Source organism: Mustelus asterias, chromosome 5, assembly GCF_964213995.1.
Source record: "Mustelus asterias chromosome 5, sMusAst1.hap1.1, whole genome shotgun sequence".
Taxonomy (NCBI): Eukaryota; Metazoa; Chordata; class Chondrichthyes; order Carcharhiniformes; family Triakidae; genus Mustelus; species Mustelus asterias.
In genome coordinates, this window is record NC_135805.1 from 122,273,557 (window position 1) to 122,296,569 (window position 23,013).

The 23,013-nt window shown below is 43.1% G+C and overlaps 1 protein-coding gene across 2 annotated transcripts in view; it reads left to right on the forward strand.

Annotated features, from left to right (window-relative positions):
- Nucleotides 1–23,013, forward strand: part of lrrc1 (leucine rich repeat containing 1) — a 250,060-nt gene that overhangs the window by 184,630 nt on the left and 42,417 nt on the right. Inside the window, exon 14 of one of the 2 annotated variants that reach the window (XM_078213275.1) lies at nucleotides 406–525. In XM_078213275.1, the coding sequence (XP_078069401.1) occupies nucleotides 406–525 (120 nt within the window). Of the gene's footprint in view, nucleotides 1–405; nucleotides 6,915–23,013 lie in introns of those variants that run through there. The other variant, XM_078213276.1, reaches the window with a different exon arrangement.

Below are 23,013 nucleotides of genomic sequence, written 5' to 3' on the forward strand. Positions count from 1 at the left end.
ACTATCTGTCTTGTTCGTATCCCCTTAGGTGACTTTTTGGCTTTTTAACACTCTTGTGAAGCACCTCAGATGCTTTGCTACATTAAAAGGTGCTGGAAGTCATAGAGAGAGAGAGAGACAAGTCCCACTTGTTGTTTCCATTTAATTTGGAATAACTCTCAGAACTATAAGATTTGTAGGAGTTTGACATTGCCTACCCCACAGAAAATTATGAACTTGAAAATACGCATGTACTTAAACAGAACTGCCCCTTGGTATCACAGTAAGTAAGAAAAGAAAATGTTCACCAGAATCAACAAAAGATTTCTTGTTATTTGGGTGCTGGTCATTGGATAGCTTCCAATGCGGCAAATGAGTTCCTGTTGGAACCACCTGCTGTTTACTAATTGTGCATTTAATGTCTAGGGCACACTTCTGAGGAGAGCCACTCCACACCCAGGAGAACTGAAGACCTTGAAAAAGACAGCAGAGAACTTGAGGAATGACATGAATGCTGCTAAAGGACTGGACTCCAACAAAAATGAGGTCAATAATGCCATTAAAAGAGTGACCACTTCTGTATAGAGTTTTACCTCAAACTCACCTCGTGTGTCTCCCTGACTGTGTAAACATTAATGTTAACCCATCCTTGGAACTGTTCCAGTCTGTGTGTACACACCAACCCCACCTGATTTTGTTTCTTCATGTCAACAATGTTTATAATAACTGCAACCTGGAAGAAAGTGCCTTGTTTCCACCAGTGATTGCACCCATCTGCCCATGTTTTCTCATGTCATGTTTTTCTTGAAAGAACTATTCATCTTTTTATATAAATATTATATATATATATATATATATATATAGGTAGATGCACTGCTGTATAGAATTAGAAATCCTTGCATAAAATTTTGTTATACACAGGGTGAATGCATTTTTTAAAAAGAAGTATATTTTTGGGGGTTGTTTGTCCAGCTATTTGGACCTGCTGAAAAATAATTGTACAGTTTTATGTGAAATTTGATACTTTTATACGGTTTGGCAGCTTGGATTGTGTAAATTTTAAACTTTTTGTACAGCAAGTTTAATAATAGGTAATGCAAGTTTCTGAATCTCAAGAGCTGTGGTACACGTTTTTGGTAGCTGTAGAAATCAATTCTTTGTTTCCCAAATCATCTGCATTCTGTGTTCAAACTGTTGGACTACTCACTTGTGTCTCTTACCCCACCCTCCCGCTCCATGTTGTAAGCCAAGTCTTTGGTGTGATATACCAATAACACAAAGCTATTTTTCTCCTTGGGATGGTCTTACAGTAGTTAGACATTTTTTTTTGCGGGGCACAAGAAAAAAACACTACATTGGAGGTGTACACATCAGAAGTCGAAGGTTTGTCGTAACTTTTAACTCTTGCCCTGCTGAATAACCAGAATTTGCACCAAATGAATATGCTGTGATGAACACCCTAAAGGGTTAATTCTAAGCAATGTAACCAATCCCCTTCCATCATATTCCTTTGCCAGGCACTGCATGTTCTTTAGACTGGAATTTTAACTACTGCTGCACAGTTGCAAACAGTTTTATGATGAGTGAAACTTGGGGCCCAGTCTGGACATACTTTTTTGTTGATCACATACTGCACAAGAAATTTGATGATTTGTTTTACAATAAGTGAAGACTTTGTGCTGGGCAAAGATAACCACTGATGAATAAAATTTGGCAATAGGCTTTCAAATGAGCAGGTCGTTTTCTGGTTTGATTTATTTTTTGGTGGTGCTGAGATGTATTGAATTGATACCAGGGTGTGTAATCTTAGGTTGAGACTGCCAGTCAGGCGAACCATAGAAGTGGGTGGTTTCATGATCATTTTGGTCATTGTCTGAAGAGAGATTGTTACTGGTTTGAAGTCACTCCTTGTTGTCTGTTCAGAGTGTACCCTGACCCACTTTCATTTCGGCGATTACGTTGATGACTCTTTTTGTTCACTTTAGTCCTGTATCTGGAAACTGGTACGATGGGTTTGTATTGAATCATTGATCTGCTTGTTTGATAAACTAGCTACATTTCATGTATTTTTGCCTAATAAACGTGATTAATTTTTGTACGAATCTATGAAAAAAAACAAATGTTTTAAAATTAGTGCGCTTTGAAAAAAATCTAAGTTCCGTGTTCTGCAGGTTTTTGAACTGTATGTTTACCGGCTAGGGATTGGCTCTCTTGACTTGTGTATCTCCTTTGTTAGTATGTGCAGTAGTTTTGTTGTTTTCTTTTCCTCTCCAGCTTTTCAGTAACAACTGGATCTTTTTTCATTTGGTAGTTTTGACAGTTGCTTCAGATCTTTAATTGACTACAGGAAAAATTCTGTGTGTGGTTTATGTTATAATTATATTTCAATTGCATCATTGAACTGCCTTTCAACTTAATTGGTATTTATGAGCTCCTGTTGACACCAATTTGCTCCCTTGCTGCAGTTTTGCTAACTTCTTCAAAGAAGAAACTTTAGTTTACATAATCATGGTTTATACTCAAGTACCTCATTAATGGAAAAATGAACAAATTATTCTGATGTTGGGTTCTGCGTTCTGAAATTTGTAGGAAGTCCATTATTTTCCCCATGTGCTTTATTTTGAACAAAAAGTTGTTTACGGGCTTGCGATCAGCACTTGCTGCTCCTCAAGATTAGCAGTGATATCACCCATGACTTTCAGCGTGAATATCATGCTCAACCTTCCTGTCTCTACTTTGGCCATCTTGTCTTTGGCTTGAAAATGTTTGGCGTGAATCCTTTAGGGCAGCACAGTGGTTAGCACTGCTGCCTCAGTGCCAGGGACCCTGGTACAATTCCAGCCTCTGGCCATTATGTGGAATTTGCACATTCTCCCCATGTCTGCGTGGGTTTCCTCAGGGTGCTCCGGTTTCCTCCCACACTCCAAAGATGTGCAGATTAGGTGGATTGACTGTTCTAAATTAACCCTTGTGTCGGGACTAGCAGGGTAACTATGTGGGTTTATGGGAATAGGGTCTGGGTGGGATTGTGGTTGGTGCAGACTCGATGGGCCGAATGGCCTCCTCCTGCACTGTAGGGATTCTATGATTCCGTTCTTTCATTAGAGCTTTTTGTTTTGGTTCAAAAAAAATTACCTCCGTGCATCCGGGACTTCAATATGTGTTCCTAAGTTAGGACTAATTAACTCTTGGCTTCTTCATATGTGAGGAGTCTGACTTTCTAACTGAATCTAAAATTACGCTCTCCTAGGCACTCCTAAGTAAAGGAACAATTAGTTTATACAAGTGGCTATTGCATTTGGCCACTAATCCATGCCATGGTGGACTCGTTCTTGTATTGTCTTGTATGACGAGGGACAAAACATCAAACATGTTTCAAAACGAATATAGTTTGATTAGCTTACACACCAGAATCATCATTTTGGTAGTTGCTGTTGGGTCTCTTGTATTTCACAGCATTGGAATATCTGCAACAATATCTAATGAAGCAAAAACTTTGGCATGCACTTCAGAAGGTTCACTATCTTGATCATTACTCTTTCATCTGGAACTTTACCTAAACTAACACTCATGGTTCTGAACAGATCTTTGTGGGTTGATGCCACTTTACTGTATTCTCTTGACTCCTCATTTTTCAGAGTTTATCAACTCACTCAGTCCAAACCAGAATTTAAATAGAATTAAATTTAAATTACAGCATGGAAACAGACCATTCGGCCCACTTGGTTTCCGCTGATGCTTATGCTCCATGTGAGCCTCTTGCTGCAGTAAGTCATCTAACCATATCTGCATCTCCCTCTATTCTTTTCTCCTCATTTACTTATCCAGTTTCCCCATGAAGGCATCAATGCTTTTCATCTCATCTACTGTGTGGTAGCAAGTTTCACGTTTTAACTTTTACAAAAAAATCTACTGAATTGCTTCTTGGTTTCTGTGGCTATATTTCTGCCTATAACCACTAGATTTGAACGCACTCAGAATTGGAAACATCCCCTCTGCCTGCTGTTTCAAACCTCTTCCAAATTTTCAAGACCTCTTGTATATCATCCCTCTTTTCTAGAAGAATGAATCCTACCTGTTCAGTCTTCACTGATGACTATAATCTCTCAGTCTAGCATCATCCTTACATCTTCACTAGTGCCTCTATATCCCTGTTGTAATGGTGAAGTTGGAACAATGCGCAATGTTCCACATGTGATCTGTGTAAGTTTAACATAACTTCTCTGCTTTTCAATGATCCTCCTCTGAGAGTGGTCTTCAGTGCTTTGTTTGCATTCGTTTGTCTTATTAAACTGCGTGCTGCTTTAAATACTCTGCGATTAACATCCCTAGTTTTTAGGGGCGGCACAGTGGTTAGCACTGCTGCCTTACAGCGCCAGGGAGCTAGGTTGGATTCCCGGCTTGGGTCACTGTCTGTGTGGAGTTTGCACGTTCTCCCCGTGTCTGTGTGGGTTTCCTCCGGGTGCTCCACGATTTCCTCCCACAGTCTGAAAGATGTGCTGGTTAAGTGCATTGACCCGAACAGGCGCCGGAGTGTGGCGACTAGGGGAATTTCACAGTCACTTCATTGAAATTTTAATGTAAGCTTTACTTGTGATCAATAAATAAATAAACTTTAAACTTTTCCCTGTACTCCTCTAATGCATTTAGACTCTTATTTTCCAAGGTATATGTGATCTCCTTATTCCTCTTGGCAAAACGCATCACCTCCCTTGTCAAAAACACTCGCTGCCTTCACCCTCAAATTTTGAAATTGTACGACCAATTGTCAATTATAAATCATTGATATAAATGATAAATAGTGCTGGTCCCTGTGGACCACCACTTCTTACTGCAAGTTTGGGTAACTTCCTTTATAACCATACTTTCTGCCTGTAGCCAACTGACCATTTATTCTGCTTCTTGCCCCATGACTGCACAATCTCTGATCTCATGAGTTTGTCTAAGGCTTTTTGAAATTCCAAGTTTATGACATTACTGCATCACCCTGCAATCTCTGTCAATCTTGTAACCTTTTATGACCTCTATTGTCATCCAGTCCTAGCCTCTTCCTCATCCTAGATTCTCAATCCTCTATTGGCAATTGTGCCTTCAGTTGTCCAGTTCCTAAGCTTTGGAATTCCCTCCCTCAGCCTCTCCACCTCTCTCCTTAATTCGCTTCGTAAACCTCCTGGTATCGACAAGCATTTGGTCACATGACCTAATGGAGCTGTGTGGCTCGTTAGCAAATTTTATTACCACTCCTGGGATGTTTTTGCTGTTTGCAGCAGTATACAAATGTTGGCACCAGTTGAAATGAGTAAAATTTCTGCACATGGTGCAAGACCAATCTTTCCGCTACTTTTCCTCCTCTTGTGGGAGGTAACAGGCCTGTGTTTGGTCAACGACTTATGGAAAAATAAAAATGTCACCCTGGCCAAAACAAATTTGGATTTCAGCAACACTGACCCTCCTCTTATCCCTAAATATCTTCTTTCTTTAGAAACACATCATCTAGTGTCTTAAACCTACTTATTCTTTTCACTTGAGTGGCCTTCCCCTCGTAACTATGTCTATTGCCTTTTATGTGACAATTCTACTGGAATTTCTATTTGACCTTCTGATTACTTCCCTAGTTTTTGAGCTCTTTTTGTTAATGTGAGGTTTATCGATCCCCCCACAATGATTTAAAAAAGTTATTAGCCAAGTTGTTGAAACCCTTCTTGCTGATGAGATATAATTTTTATTGCCCAATTCTAGACTCTCTTGCGTAAATATGTGTATTCTTTCAGTATAGTATTCAATAATGTAGACAGTGCTGTATATGGGTCAGGCCATGGACATATACAAGTTAGGTTAATTTGTATTTTGTCACTGTCAATGCAGTTGCAATATTTGCTTTTCTTATGTTTATCTGTATCTAATTACTAAGTAGATGGTTTCAATATTTTACTGCTTTTTGATCATACGGTTCTATACAATACCTATGGATGCAATGTTCCTGTGAAGGACCTGAAAAGTTTTACCTTTTTAAACATGCCTTACAAATCCAAGTCATATTTCCTAATCATCTTCATTGAAACATTCCTTGGGCTCTCTGGGAACTTGTCCAATTTTCTGGTTCTGGAAATAGGAGACTTGATTTTTGTTTTAGTTTCATCCTTCATTAGGCTGTTAAAGTGAGAAGTTTTCCTATACTGGATGGCACGGTTGTGAATGAGGCTTTTGAACTGGCCATACTTCAGCAATGAGATGGGTTTACACATTGGTTATCTATCACTAATATTCAGTGGCGATTAAGAGGCAGTCATAATTTAAAGACTGTCATACGACCAAATGGTGGAGAGGCTGAATTAGCTGTTGCCATTGGTTGTGAGAATTGTTGAAACTGTGTGTCTTCAACTGCCAAAATTTTGCTTGCTTTTTCGAATGGGAGTCTGGAATGTAAGCTCGGAGAAAGAAAAATGGTGGAACCGTGATGACATGAAACCTCCAAACCTTTTAAGTATTCCAGGTTTGTTCTGGTCAGGGCTAATCTATCATTCACTTCATCCCTATCTTGCGGATGCTGCTCAACCTGCAGTAACAAGGAGCTAGCTATTGGATTAACTTTCTTCTGACTAATTTCAGTGAGACTGGGTGGGACTTCCACCTGATGTTCAAAATCTCTTGTTTGCCAGCTTTAAACCTCTCCAAGTTTCATTTGTTCAAAAATACTCCGATGTCAGGAAGCACAGTGGCCATCAAAGCACAAGTGAATTTATGCAAATTTCTATCTTGTGCAACTGTGGAGGACTTTCTTTTTTGCCCTTGTTTCAAGAAGGGAATACCTAAATCCAAGTAAGTATAAATTATCTGTGAAGTTGTAATGAGTTAGCTCAGCATCGTTACTATAGTCTTATTGAAACACTCTTCAGTGTCAAAGTGTGGTTGTATTTAATAAAATAAATGATGAAACTGAGGCCTAGGTGAGTTCTTTTTTAATAAATTCTGTTAAATGCTTCCAGGGAAGATGGTGTTCTTGACTGCCTAGGCTTGTTGCCCTTCATTGGTCAGGGTCGCTTACAGTAATCCTCTATTGTGCATCCCTCTTCAGAAAATAACACAACTACCAGAGACCTCATTCTCCTGGGTGGAGGATCGATTACACACTGATGGGCAGTGTTTGATGAATGAATTGTCCTCATTCAAGACCTGTTACTCATTTGGATGACTTGAGTGGGCCAATTTTTTGGTTGTTGGGAGGTTATGAATGAGCAATAAATGGAATGAGGTGGGGAAGTTGTTGAGTGGGATGTTGATGGTGAGGCAGTGCTTCAGTAGTATTGCAGCAGCCAATGCAGTGTTTGCTGAAGAATGTAATACCAGTGTAAAGGTTAGATTCGGCTTCTCCCAGGATTTCAGTGGCATGAAGGAGAGACCTAGCCTCAAAAATTGCACTCAACGCAGCGTGTCATATTTAAAGGGTTTCTTGTGTCCTTATCATTTGGAGGAATGTTTCTAGAATGTATTGAATGGCTATAGCATGAAAACAGGCCATTTGGCCTATTGAGCCCTTGCCAGATCTCTGAAAGAGCAATTTAGTTAGTTCAGCTGCCCCTCTATTTCCCGATGACACTGTAATTCATTTTCCTTCAGGCACTTATACCATTCCCTTTTGAACGACATGATTGAATCTGCTTTAACAACCTTTTCAAGCAGTAAGCAGTGCATTCCAAATTGTACCCACTCGTTGCATTAAAGGGCTTTCCCTCATGTTAACCTTGTTTCTTTTGCCAGTCACCTTAACTCGGACTCCTCTCATTCTCAATTCTTCTGCTGAAGGGAATAATTTATCTCTATCTACTCTGTCAATGCCCCTTATGATTTTGAATACTTCCATCAAATCTCTTCATCACCTTTACTCTAAAGGGAACAGCTCCACCTTCTCCAACCTAAAAATGTAACTGAAACTCAACCTGCAACCATTTCCATGAATCTTCACCCCCTCTCAAACCACCTCCTCTTTCCTAAAATGTCCAGAATTGGATGCACTACTCCAGTTGAGGCTAAACCAATATTTTATAAAGGTTCATTATTATTTCCTTAGTTTTCTTCTCTGTGCCCCCATTTCTAATCCTGTTTGCCTTTTAACTGCCTGCTATCTACAACCATTCAAGAATCCCTACAGTGCAGAAGGAGGCCATTCAGCCCTTCGAGCCTGCACCAACAACAATCCCACCCAGGCCCTCTCCCTGTAACCCCACGTATTTACCCTGCTAATCCCCCTGACACTAAGGGTTAATTTAGCATGGCCAATCAACTTAACCAGTGCACTCTAGAGTGTGGAAGAAAACTAGAGCACCCGGAGCAAACCCATGCAGATACAGGGAGAATGTGCAAACTTCACACAGACAGTGACCTGAGGCCGGAATTGAACCCAGGTCCCTGGCGCTGTGAAGCAGCAGTGCCAACCACTGGGCCATCATGCTGCCCATTAAATGTGCACACTTGTGCACACATATCCCCAGGCCTCTCAGCTCCTACATCTCCTTTGGAATGATACCCTTTAATTAATGATTTGGATGAGAATATAGGAGGCATGGTTAGTAAGTTTGCAGACGACACCAAGATTGGTGGCATAGTGGACAGTGAAGAAAGTTATCCCCAATTGCAATGGGATCTTGATCAATTGGGCCAGTGGGCTGACGAATGGCAGATGGATTAATTTAGACAAATGCGAGGTGATGCACTTTGGTAGATTGAACCAGGGCAGGACTTACTCAGTTAATGGTAGGGCGTTGGGGAGAGTTACAGAACAAAGAGATCTAGGGGTACATGTTCATAACTCCTTGAAAGTGGAGTCACAGGTGGACAGAGTGGTGAAGAAGGCATTCGGCATGCTTGGTTTCATCGGTCAGAACATTGAATACAGGAGTTGGGACGTCTTGTTGAAGTTGTACAAGACATTGGTAAGGCCACACTTGGAATACTGTGTGCAGTTCTAGTCACCCTATTATAGAAAGGATATTATTAAACTAGAAAGGGTGCAGAAAAGATTTACTAGGATGCTACCGGGACTTGATGGTTTGAGTTATAAGGAGAGGCTGGATAGACTGGGACTTTTTTCTATGGAGCGTAAAAGGCTGAGGGGTGATCTTATAGAAGTCTATAAAATAATGAGGGGCATAGATAAGGTAGATAGTCAATATATTTTCCCTAAGGTAGGGGAGTCTAAAACGAGAGGGCATAGGTTTAAGGTGAGAGGGGAGAGATACAAAAGTGACCAGAGGGGCAATTTTTCTCACACAGGATGGTGAGTGTCTGGAACAAGCTGCTAGAGGTAGTAGTAGAGGCGGGTGCAATTTTGTCTTTTAAAAAGCATTTAGATAGTTGCATGGATAAGATGGGTATAGAGGGATATGGGCCAAGTGTAGGCAATTGGGATTAGCTTAGGGGTTTAAAAAAAAGGGCGGCATGGACAAGTTGGGCCGAAGGGCCTGTTTCCATGCTATAAACCTCTGACTCTATGTTGACGCTGCTTATTCTTCTGAGCAAAATGTATCACGTCTCACTTCTTGGCGCATCATCTGCCCAATCCACCCAGAACCGCTGCAAGGGCATTTGCCGCCCGAAGTGAACTTTCAGCCTGGCATGCCCCTCCACATCACTTCCATTTCTGGGAAACATTGGCGGAAGTGACTTCAAGGAAAACCGGTGACAAGGCATGAGTGGGTTCCTAGGAATCGCATCCTAGTAACCCAGTGACGAGCTTAAGGAGCAGGTTAACATGGGGGATTCACTGCCTCCACATTGGCAACTCAAGCTGCCTCTCGTGTGAATACACCCGGGCAACGAGCAAGCTGTGGGTCAACACTCTGCTTATTTAACTTCTGGTCAGTCACTTATAGGATCGGAATAATGCACAAACCATTCCAGTAAATCTAAAAATCAAAACACTGACCGAATCAGAAGTGAACTGATACTAACACCCTCCTCACGCCCATCACAATTGGACTAATACTTGCAGCTCACGCCCGATCTCTCAATGAAATTTAAACCCTGCCAATCCCATTGCAGCTTGCCAAAATCCCAGCCAATCAGAGTCTTGGCTTTTTGTTTGGTTGAGGAGTTTTGAATTTGATTGGGCAGTGCAGTGCTGGATGTGATGTCACGGCTTGGCAATGTCCCATGGCGATGGGAGGCACAATCTCTTTTCCCTGGTTGCTATGGAAAGCTGACACTGATTTGTTTAAATCACTGGGTTTCAGTTTTGATTTGTTTTAAAAGAACTGTCAGTTTTCTGCTGCCTGCTCCAGTTGGTGCTGCCCAAGTGAGTGCATCGTGGTAGTGCCAGCTCTGACCCCACCAGCCTGCCTGTATCCCCTTGAAGTCTAGCACTATCCTCCCTAAAGTTCACTGTACTTCCAGGTTTTGTGCTATCATGAGCTGCAACATTGCAAGCAAACCCATTATGTAGCATCTTATCAAATGCTCATGCACACCACATCAACAGCATTACCTTCAGCAAACCTCACTGTTACCACAACAAAAATCTCAATCAAGTTAGTTAACCTTGATTTTTGTTTCCACCACTGAGGTTATACTGACCTGTAGTCACTGGCTTTATTTATACTTGCCCCCATTTTTAAACAAGGGAATCATTTGCAATGTTCTAGCTTTCTGGCACCAACCCTCATTTCTAAAGAATATTGGAATATTCCTATTATAATGTCCACCCTTACCATCCTCCGATACACCCCATCTGGTCCTGGTTACCTTTAAATACAACCACCTTCTCTAATGCCTCTAGCAATTTTTAGCCCATGCTATATCTCCACCTTCTCCTCTTTCACAATGACTTTGGCAGCATCGTCCTTGTCAAAGACAGATGTAAAGTATACGTTTTCTACCTAAGTCATACTCTGCGTTCTTCCATGTTTTGGCCTCTTATTTGGACCCTAATCTGCCCCAGACAATGCCTTTTGGAGCTGAATCAGCAATTGATTCAACTCTTTGATGGAAAGATGGGCCAGTGTAGGATTCTTGCTGAAAATCTCAGGAAGTGGTCATTTAATAACTAGATAATGAGGGTTGTGGCAGGCCTGGCAAGTTTAACAGAGAAGTCAAACTGCAGGAGACTTCCAGGCTGACTTATTTTTACCCAAGATAGTATCAATTCCAAACCTTTTCAAGGGATGCAGAGAATGCGAGCATCCAATCCATTCTGTTGCTGGCACACTAAACTGGATATCTCTGCGAAAGGCCTGCATTATGTTGAATGATTTTGTTCATTGAAGTCCCTCAAGCACTTCATTTCCACCTACTTTGGAGAAATGCAACCCTCAGATTATTTGCGATATTTCATAAACAACACATTGTCTGTTGCTATAAAACCTCCCCACAAGATTAAAGGGCCACCTGGTATGTAGCTGCAAATAGCAAGTAAAATGTTTCAATTCTATTTGTTGGCTCCACTCTTCCGGTCTCTGGATCATGGGGGTTTTCACAGTAACTTCATTGCAGTGTTAATGTAAGTCTACTTGTGACAATAATAACTAAACCTTAAACCTCGTTGGAGGCCAGATGCACCCCAAAAGTAAAACTTTGGGCTCCTTTGAAAGTCCCAGTGCACTGACTGTGGGAATTGTCTGGGGAATTTGAACTTCCAGTGGGTAATTTTCTTGCACCACAGCACCCTCCGAAAAGGCCTCCAACTCTAACTCAGTGGTAGAGACCTCGCACAGTGTTATGAGCAGGGGCGAACTGGCTCTCCCCTCTATTTAATCTCCTCAGTTGATCACAACAAAGGTTTTAATTTCTTCAGTTCAACACACTCGTATTATTCTCTTCAGCCCACCTGCCTTCATCAGACGATACAGGATGTAAGCAAACCAGAGGAAAAAGGCGAGCAGCCTCAGGAAGAAGCCTGTTCCTTGATTCAACCACTCCAGCCTCACTGGAGTCAATGGAAATCAGGGGGCAATTCCTGGCACATGGTAAGATGGTTGCGGTGATTGGAGGTCAATCATCTCAGCTCCAGGGCATCACTGCAGATGTTCCTCAGGGTAGTGTCCCCGGACCAACTATCTACAGCTGCTCCATCAATGACCTTCCTTCCACCATAAGGTGGGGATATTTCAGCACCAAGCGTGACTCCTCAGACACTGTAGCAGTCCGTGTCCAAATGCAAAACCTGGATAATATCCAGGCTTGGGCTGACAGGTGGCAAGTAACATTTGTGCCATACAAGTGCCAGGTAATGACCATCTCCAATTAGAGAGGATCTAACCATTGCCCTTTGACATTCAATGGCATTACCATTCTTGAATCCCCCACTATCAACATCCTAGGGGGGGTTACCATTGACCAGAAACTGAACTGAACTAGTCGCAAAGTTACTGTGGCTACCAGAGCAGGTTAATCCTACAGCAAATAGTTTGCCTCCTGGCGCCCCAAAGATTGTCCACCATCTTCAAGGCACAAGTCGGGAGTGTGATGGAACACTCTCCACTTGCCTGGATGAGGGCAACTCCAACAACACTCGAGTTCAAAAATCCAGGACAGAGCAGTCCACGTGATTGGTATCCCTTCCACAAATGTTTGCTCCCTGCACCACCAACGAACATTGGTAGAAGTGTGTATCATCTACAAGGTGCACTATGGGAACTCACCAGTACCTTCCAAACCTATGACCACTACCAACTAGAAGGATAAGGGCAGCAGATGCTTAGGAACATCACCACCTAGAGGTTACCCTCCAAGTCGCTCACCATCCTGACAGAATTTCCTGCTGGCATGATACAACATCGGAAGGCCTGATAGAATGACTGTAGACAGATGTTTTAATGACTATTCATAATATGCAAATGGCATTCATGCCACCAGCCAGCAGGAAGATGGACTTGATATTGGGAAAATGTCAATGTGATTTTATGCTGGTGGGTTCCTGACACTAGATTCTTCACTCCCACCCACCATCAAACCTGCCACAGGCGGCATCAGAGAATTCCACCCATAGACGCAGTTATCAGCAATAAGGGGAATTAGAGTCCAATAAAAAAAAGGTAAAATAAATATTAATTTAATTGTTCTTTGATCAACTTTGAGGCATTGATTTTAAATGCTGCATAGAATTTGGATTAGCTGGTTCCTTGGATGCAGTCAGATATTAAAGATTGAGATCTCGGTTTGCTGGTAGGTCTCTGGTAGATTTGGCTTCTCAAACTGGCGGACACTCTCATGGGGGAGAGGGAGAGAGAGCAGCTCACAGCTTTGTTCCTCGGCTGCAGACTGATTTGACACCACCTGTATCACTCACAATCTCTCTCCATTGGCTGAGCAGTCTTACCTTGAAATACTTCACCCACAGTGTATTTCTAAGAGGTTTTGGGTGCCTGTGGCAGCCATTGTTTCAATACCCAGTAATTTTCATTTTTAATATCTCCTCCTCAAACAGTTATGAGTTTTGATGGGTGTCTTGATTATAGGGAATGTCCCTCTTGCCACACTCCCTTGAGGGTGATTTGTTTGTTTCTCACCTTCACCTTGGAATCTGACCTTGTATTTTTAAGCACTTTGCTTTGTCTCATTTCAAATTGCAAAATTTCGAGTCAGTTGAAACTTGAAAAATCATACTTTCAAATGTAAAACGGCATAGCCACATTACAACAGTTTGAACTCACTTACCTGGATTCTCAGTTACCCAGGAAATGTTCCTCATCTAACTATATACCTGACCTCTTGCAATCGCTTACACTGGCCCCCATCCTGACCTCATAACCCCCTCATTCAACGCACAAGCACACCCGGTCCCAACCTGACACCCTCCATCCCCGACTCTGCCTCCTTAACCCCAACTACCTCTCCACAAACTCCAGAATAGAATAAGGGAGAACCAATAGATGTTACTGTGGGAGGCGAGGGAAGAGATTGCCGAACCTCTGGCGATGATCTTTGCGTCGTCGATGGAGACAGGAGAGGTTCCGGAGGATTGCGGATGTGGTTCCTATATTCAAGAAAGGGAATAGAGATAGCCCAGGAAATTACTGACTGGTGAGTCTAACCTCAGTGGTTGGTAAGTTGGTGGAGAAGATCCTGAGGGACAGGATTTATGAACATTTAGAGAAGTTTAGTATGCTCAAAAGTAGTCAGCACGGCTTTGTCAAAGGCAAATCGTGCCTTACGAGCCTGGTGGAGTTCTTTGAAAATGTGACTAAACACATTGACGAAGGAAAAGCGGTAGATGTGGTTTACATGGACTTCAGCAAGGCGTTCGATAAGGTCCCCCATGCAAGACTTCTCGAGAAAGTGAGAGGGCATGGGATCAAAGGGGCTGTTGCCTTGTGGATCCAGAACTGGCTTGCCTGCAGAATAAGAAGTCTCACAACACCAGGTTAAAGTCCAACAGGTTTATTTGGTAGCAAATACCATAAGCTTTTGGAGCGCTGCCCCTTCGTCAGATGGAGTGGACATCTGCTCTCAAACAGTGCAAACAGACACAGAAATCAAGTTACAGAATACTAATTAGAATGCAAATCTCTACAGCCAGCCAGGTCTTAAAGGTACAGATAATGTGGGTGGAGGGAACATTAAACACAAGTTAAAGAGATGTGTATTGTCTCCAGACAGAACAGCTAGTGAGATTCTGCAAGATCAGGGGGAAAGCTGTGGGGGTTACTGATAATGTGACATAAATCCAACATCCCGGTTTAGGCCATCCTCATGTGTGCGGAACTTGGCTATCAGTTTCTGCTCAGCGACTCTGCGCTGTCATGTGTCGTGAAGGCCGCCTTGGAGAACGCTTACCTGAAGATCCAAGGCTGAATGCCCGTGACTGCTGAAGTGCTCCCCCACAGGAAGAGGACAGTCTTGCCTGGTGATTGTCGAGCGATGTTCATTCATCCATTGTCGTAGCGTCTGCATGGTTTCCCCAATGTACCATGCCTCGGGACATCCTTTCCTGCAGCGTATCAGGTAGACAACGTTGGCCGCGTTGCAAGAGTAGGTACCATGTACCTGGTAGATGGTGTTTTCATGTGAGATGATGGCATCCGTGTCGATGATCCGGCATGTCTTGCAGAGGTTGCTGTGGCAGGGTTGTGTGGTGTCATGGTCACTGTTCTCCTGAAGGCTGGGTAGTTTGCTGCGGACAATGGTCTGTTTGAGGTTGCATGGTTGTTTGAAGGCAAGAAGTAGGGGTGTGGGGATGGCCTTGGCGAGATGTTCGTCTTTTTTGCCTGCAGAAGGCAGAGAGTGGTTATAGATGGGTCTTTTTCTGAATGGAGGTCGGTCACCAGTGGAGTTCCCCAGGGATCTGTTCTGGGACCCTTACTGTTTGTCATTTTCATAAATGACCTGGTTGAGAAAGTGGAGGGATGGGTTGGTAAGTTTGCCGACGACACGAAGGTTGGTGGTGTTGTGGATAGTTTGGAGGGATGTCAGAAGCTGCAGCGTGATATAGATAGGATGCGAGACTGGGCGGAGAAGTGGCAGATGGACTTCAACCCGGATAAATGTGTAGTGGTCCATTTTGCAGGTCAAATGGGATGAAGGAGTATAATATCAAGGGTAAGACTCTTAGCAGTGTAGAGGATCAGAAGGACCTTGGGGTCCAGGCCCATAGGACTCTTAAATCGGCCTTGCAGGTAGAGGAGGTGGTTAAGAAGGCGTATGGTGTGCTGGCCTTCATCAATCCAGGGATTGAGTTTCGGAGTCGGGAGATAATGATGCAACTTTATAAGACCCTCGTCAGACCCCACTTAGAGTACTGTGCTCAGTTCTGGTCGCCTCATTACAGGAGGGATGTGGAAATTATTGAAAGGGTGCAGAGAAGATTTACAAGGATGTTCCCTGGATTGGTTGGCATGCCTTATGAGGATAGGTTGAGGGAGCTCGGTCTTTTCTCCTTGGAGAGACAAAGGATGAGAGGTGACCTGATAGAGGTGTACAAGATGTTGAGAGGTATAGATCAGGTGGATTCTCGGAAGCTTTTTCCCAGGGCTGAAATGTCTGCTATGAGAGGACACAGGTTTAAGCTGCTGGGGAGTAGGTACAGAGGAGATGTCAGGGGTAAGTTTTTCACTCAGAGGGTGGTGGGTGAATGGAATCGGCTGCCGTCAGTGGTGGTGGAGGCAAACTCGATAGGGTCTTTTAAGAGACTTCTGGATGAGTACATGGAACTTAATAGGATTGAGGGTTATAGGTAAGCCTATATATAAGCCTAGGTAGGTAGGGACATGACTGGCGCAACTTGTGGGCCGAAGGGCCTGTTTGTGCTGTATTTTTTCTATGTCCTATGTGATGTATTTGGATTTTAAGAAGGTTTTCAATAAGGTCCCACACAGGAGGTTAATAAACATAGATATAACATATGGGATGGATGGGGCAGAAAACAGTCGGAATAAGTGGGTCATTCTCAGGTTGGCAGGATGTGACTAGTGGGACACAAGAAGAATCGATACTTGGGACCCCAGCTGCTCGCAATCTGTATCAATAAGTTGGATGTGCGGACAAAATGTAATATTTCCAAGTTTGCATATGGCACAAAACTAGGTGGGAATGTACATTGTGAGGAAGATGAAAAGAGGCTTCAAGGGGATTTGAACAGACTTAGTGCACGGACGAGAACTTGGCAGATGGAATATAATGTGGATAAGTGTGAGGTTATCTATTCTGATAGGTGAAATGGAGGCGCAGAGTATTTCTTAAATGGCAAGAGCTTGGGAAGTGTCGATGTCCAAAGGGACCCTGGTGTCTTTTTTTCATAAGTCACTGAAAGCTAACATGCAGATGCAGCAAACAATTAGGATGAAAATGGTATGTTTTCCTTTTTAACAAGATGAATTGAGCACTGGAGTAAAGATGGTTTGCTTCAATTATATAGAACATTGATTAAACTGTACCTGGAGTATTGTGCACAGTTTTGGTCCCCCTATCTAAGGAAGGATATATTTACCAAGGAGGTAATGGAAGTTCACCAGGCTTATTCCTGGGATGGCAGGACTGTCCCATGAGGAGAGATTGAGGAGCCTGTGTCTGTATTCTCTCAAGTTTATTCGAAGGTGAGGTGATGTAATGTAATTGAAACTTACAGATGGAGTTAGACAGGGTAGATGCAGAAAGGCTATTGCAGTCTCAGATTAAGGGGTAGGAATCTTTGGAATTCTCTACCCCAGTCTGTTGTGGAAGTTCTATCATTGAGTCTGTTCAAGACAGAGATTGATAAATTCATAGCTGCCAACGACATCAAGGGATATTGTGGGAAAAATAGTGTTGTGGTAGACGATAGGCTATGATCGTCTGCAGCGTGACATAGATAGGATGCAAGACTGGGCGGAGAAGTGGCAGATGGATAAACCATCAGATAAGCTGCAGAGCTGGGCTGAGAGGTGGCAAATGGAGTTTAATGCGGAAAAGTGTGAGGTGATTCACTTTGGAAGGAGTAACAGGAATACAGAGTACTGGGCTAATGGTAAGATACTTGGTAGTGTGGATGAACAGAGGGATCTGGGTGTCCATGTGCATAGATCCCTGAAAGTTGGCACCCAGGTTGATAGGGTTGTTAAGAAGGTGTACGGTGTGTTAGCTTTTATTGGTAGAGGGATTGAGTTTCGGAGCCAGGAGGTCATGCTGCAACTGTACAAAACTCTGGTGCGGCCACATTTGGAGTATTGCGTACAGTTCTGGTCGCCACATTATAGGAAAGATGTGGAAGTGTTGGAAAGGGTGCAGAGAAGATTTACCAGGATGTTGCCTGGTATAGTGGGAAGATCATATGAGGAAAGGCTAAGGGACTTGAGGTTGTTTTCGTTAGAGAGAAGAAGGTTAAGAGGTGACTTAATAGAGGCATACAAGATGATCAGAGGATTAGATAGGGTGGATAGTGAGAGCCTTTTTCCTCGGATGTTGATGGCTAACACGAGGGGACATAGCTTTAAATTGAGGGGTGAGAGATATAGGACAGATGTTAGATGTAGGTTCTTTACTCAGAGAGTAGTAAGGGCGTGGAATGCCCTGCCTGCAGCAGTGGTGGACTCGTCAACATTAAGAGCATTCAAAAGGTTATTGGATAAACATATGGATGATATTGGAATAGTGTAGATTAGAGGGGCTTTAGATTGGTCCCACTGGTTGGTGCAACATCGAGGGCCGAAGGGCCTGTACTGCGCTGTTATGTTCTATATTCTATGATCTATCTAATTGAATGGTGGAATAGGGTTGAATGGCCACCTTCTGCTCGAGTACTCCTATGTTCTCACCCAATCCCCTACCAGACTCTCACTACTTGTTGACCTGATCTGAGCCCACCACTTAATTCCTCGCCCGTACCACTCAATTCACCTCCTGATGCAACCAGATCCCCACCACCTGATTCTTCCCTGGCCTCCAGACCCACATCTACTTGACCTGACTATCCCCCACCATCTGACTCCACCCCATCTGATTAGCCACCTTCCTCCACCCACCGATGTGATCTGATTAGTCCCCCACCTGACCAGACTACCCCTCTGACCCACCTAACCAATGCACCTGCTATCCTTTCCATCTTAACCACCTCAACCACCTGCCACCATCCCTGTGACCTACTCGATCCCTTCATCCATCCTGCCCTGTTAACCACCCTGCCTCCTTATACATTTACCTATTTTTCTTAGCTTTCCAAATAAGCTTCAGGACATTAAAATTCTTAACTTATCGGTATATGGCAGCTAATGCCATTAAAAGGGGACATGGCTTCAGACCGTCCAGCGACATGAAGAAGCAGCTCTGTAGGTATGCTCCACATTTCTGGAGAAGCCAAAATTGAAAGTCCCGACCAGAAAGGGGCACAGAAAAGTAAGAGTGGAGATGCAACCTGAGGGAGATCGACACTGTTTGGAGGATCATAGAATCATAGAAACCCTACAGCCATTTGGCCCATCGAGTCTGCACCGACCACAATCCCACCCAGGCCCTACCCCCATATCCCTACACATTTACCCACTAATCCCTCTAACCTACACATCTCAGGACACTAAGGGGTAATTTTAGCATAGCCAATCAACCTAACCTGCACATTTTTGGACTGTGGGAGGAAACTGGAGCACCCGGAGGAAACCCACGCACACACGAGGAGAATGTGCAAACTCCACACAGACAGTGACCCAAGCCGAGAATCGAACGCGGGTCCCTGGAACTGTGAAGCAGCAGTGATAACCACTGTGCTACCGTGCCGGATTAGGATTAGGGCCATTGTGTCCAAAAAAACCCCGAATGATCTTTGGATCAAATTCATGCTATTCAAATTAGAGCAATTTATGTGGCCAGAAAAGCTTGGGGATTTGGTGATTGGCCAATCATCTGAAGTTGACATATTTTCACAGGGCAGTTCAATTCTGCAGCAACAATTTTATTTTCAGCTATAAGTTGCCAGCGCAGACTTCACCCTGTTGGTTTACCCAACAGAGAGTCTTTACCATGTATTTTTTTAGACTTGGATTTATATAGGATTCATAACCATTGGAAGTCTCAAAGCCATTTACAGCCAATATGTATTTTTGTTTGAAGTGTCGTCAGTACTGTATGTCAGAAATGTAACAGCCAATTTTACGCACAATTGATACTGCACAGATAAACCACCGCACACCTATGTCCATGGTAAATTTATATGTATGATGTGGAGATGCCGGCGTTGGACTGGGGTGAACACAGTAAGAGTTTTAACAACACGAGGTTAAAGTCCAACAAGTTTATTTGGTAGCAAATACCATTAGCTTTCGGAGCGGGAGCAGCACTCCGAAAGCTAATGGCATTTGCTACCAAATAAACCTGTTGGATTTTAACCTGGTGTTGTTAAAACTCTTACTAAATTTATATGTACCCAGCGATAAGCAGCTGGTTATTCTGAGCTTCAGCCAGCACTCTGCCTGCAGGGTGGTCAAGTAAGTTGGTGTACATTTTGTAGAATTTGGTCAGTTAGATGGAATTGCAACCTGACTAAAAGTTTTTGCTGTCAAGCACAGGATGTGCTGACCAAAGACACATTTGTGCTCAGGAACCTAATATTCCTCCAATTTCCTAGGAATCAGCTTCTAATATTAGACCTAAGGGCAGCCACCTTGCTCGGCTATTTTAGAGCTCTTTGATTTAATCAGGTGATGATGGCCTCAGCAATAACCTTGTCCTGTTTACTTTGTGTAGACAGGGTATTAGCATGAGATCTTTGATGTTAAGGCACAAGATCAACAAGGTCCAGGTAAAGATTTTACTCTAGGAAATTCCTCTTTCAAGTCATAACCACCCAGGACTGATGGGGGAAGGGTGGAAGCTGCTGTTCAGGGCAAATAGGACCAAAGGGAATGTGATAATTGAAATGCTTGCAATTTGCGTTCTTTGCTCGTTATATCCAGGCACCAACAATAACTCTATCATCCATTATATCAGCAAGCAGGAGTTGATTTGTTTCCAACTAATAAGTCCAGGAAAAATTAAACCTAAACTCAGCTGCACCTGGCAACATGAGAGAATTGATCTGTGCAATGATCTCACATGTTGGACAAGAGAGAATTCCTAAACTGGTCTGCTGGGCACCACTGATATGAATCAGGGAAGTTGTGGTCACTAGTTTGACTGCATTTAGACTGGCCAGTAGTTTGTCCTGGGGAAAGAGGGTCAAATAAGAGGAAAGTTAGGCATGGGTTGAAAGCACCCGCTGTTTTAATGAGACTCGAGTATAGCATGCCTGCCCCCATCTGACCACACACAAAGATAACTTATCAAACTGATCTACTTGTTTTTTTCCACAACTTCTTTAAGTGCTGCAGTTTAGGTTTCTGTCAAGCCTGAACAATTAGTTGAATCTTGTGTAATGCAAGCTCTAATGAGTCTTACATTTCCCAGAGTTGGTTGTTAAAACTCATTTCAATATTGCATATTTCAGGCAGTGTCGTGGTTGCCTTACAAAAATACCTTGACGGATTTAGCAGTGGTCCAGATAAATCAGATGTGTGGACTGTCGATCTGCTTAATTTGTCATTGTTGTACTTGTCTTACACTCGGGGATTTAGAATTTAAGCCTCAATGTGACCAACCAGAGGAATATCTTTCTTGGACCTTGACTTGGTAGAAGTGAGCAACTCTAGAAAGTCTCAAGAAAATTCTGCAATTGAAGGTTGACCTGTTGCATCCTCAGGAAATCTTTAGCATTGTTCCTAAAAAAGGAGACAGCTCCATGTAGACGTCTTTGAAGTCCCTGTCTGTGTTCCCTCCTATTCCCTGCTCACCTAGTTAGCACAGAATATGCATGTGGTAGAACTCATTCTGAGCACTCTGCACTGGCTCCATCAGCAACATTTGGTGGTTTGTGGCAATGAGCAGAAGCAGTATTTCACAATTCTGAAAGGTTATCTGATTCAGCATCCAGAATTCTTTTGATTGACAGCATGTTTAGACCATTTAGAAAGATGCGGATTAATCCGGGATAGTCAGCACGGATTCGTGAAGGGCAAGTCGTGCCTCACAAATTTGATTGAATTTTTTGAGGAGGTAACTAAGTGTGTTGATGAAGGTAGGGCAGTTGATGTCATATACATGGATTTTAGTAAGGCGTTTGATAAGGTCCTCCATGGTCGGCTTATGATGAAAGTGAGGAGGTGTGGGATAGAGGGAAGTTGGCCGATTGGATAGGTAACTGGCTGTCTGATCGAAGACAGAGGGTGGTGGTGGATGGAAAATTTTCGGATTGGAGGCAGGTTGCTAGCGGAGTGCCACAGGGATCAGTGCTTGGTCCTCTGCTCTTTGTGATTTTTATTAATGATTTAGAGGAGTGGGCTGAAGGGTGGATCAGTAAATTTGCTGATGACACCAAGATTGGTGGAGTAGTGGATGAGGTGGAGGGTTGTTGTAGGCTGCAAAGAGACATAGATAGGATGCAAAGCTGGGCTGAAAAATGGCAAATGGAGTTTAACCCTGATAAATGTGAGGTGATTCATTTTGGTAGGACTAATTTAAATGTGGATTACAGGGTCAAAGGTAGGGTTCTGAAGACTGTGGAGGAACAGAGAGACCTTGGGGTCCATATCCACAGATCTCTAAAGGTTGCCACTCAAGTGAATAGAGCTGTGAAGAAGGCCTATAGTGTGTTAGCTTTTATTAACAGGGGGTTGGAGTTTAAGAGCCATGGGGTTATGCTGCAACTGTACAGGACCTTGGTGAGACCACATTTGGAATATTGTGTGCAGTTCTGGTCACCTCACTGTAAGAAGGATGTGGAAGCGCTGGAAAGAGTGCAGAGGAGATTTACCAGGATGCTGCCTGGTTTGGAGGGTAGGTCTTATGAGGAAAGGTTGAGGGAGCTAGGGCTGTTCTCTCTGGAGCGGAGGAGGCTGAGGGGAGACTTAATAGAGGTTTATAAAATGATGAAGGGGATAGATAGAGTGAACGTTCAAAGACTATTTCCTCGGGTGGATGGAGCTATTACAAGGGGGCATAACTATAGGGTTCATGGTGGGAGATATAGGAAGGATATCAGAGGTAGGTTCTTTACGCAGAGAGTGATTGGGGTGTGAAATGGACTGCCTGCAGTGATAGTGGAGTCAGACACTTTAGGAACATTTAAGCGGTTATTGGATAGGCACATGGAGCACACCAGAATGATAGGGAGTGGGATAGCTTGATCTTGGTTTCAGATAAAGCTCGGCACAACATTGTGGGCCGAAGGGCCTGTTCTCTGCTGTACTGTTCTATGTTCTATGTTTATATTGAGCACCAACAAGTGTGGAGGGAATCTATTTAAAGCTAATAATAGAGTCAGCAATCTTTTTCAATGTTTCATTCATATTCATTCATTTGTATAGAACTGTGAATCCTACTGTATGGCACAGTAAACATTGTAAATGTTCATAATACTTTCATCTGTCATGTGTAGATGAGAGCACGTGTAGCCAGCACAATGTTCTCGTTCTTTTTAATGATCAGATTTCAAAGGAAAAATGAAAGGGTTGCTTTTATATAGCACATTTCATAGCCCCAGGATGTCTCAAAAGGACCAATTAGGCATCTTTGTCGAGATGTAATGATCGTTGTAGAGAATGTGGC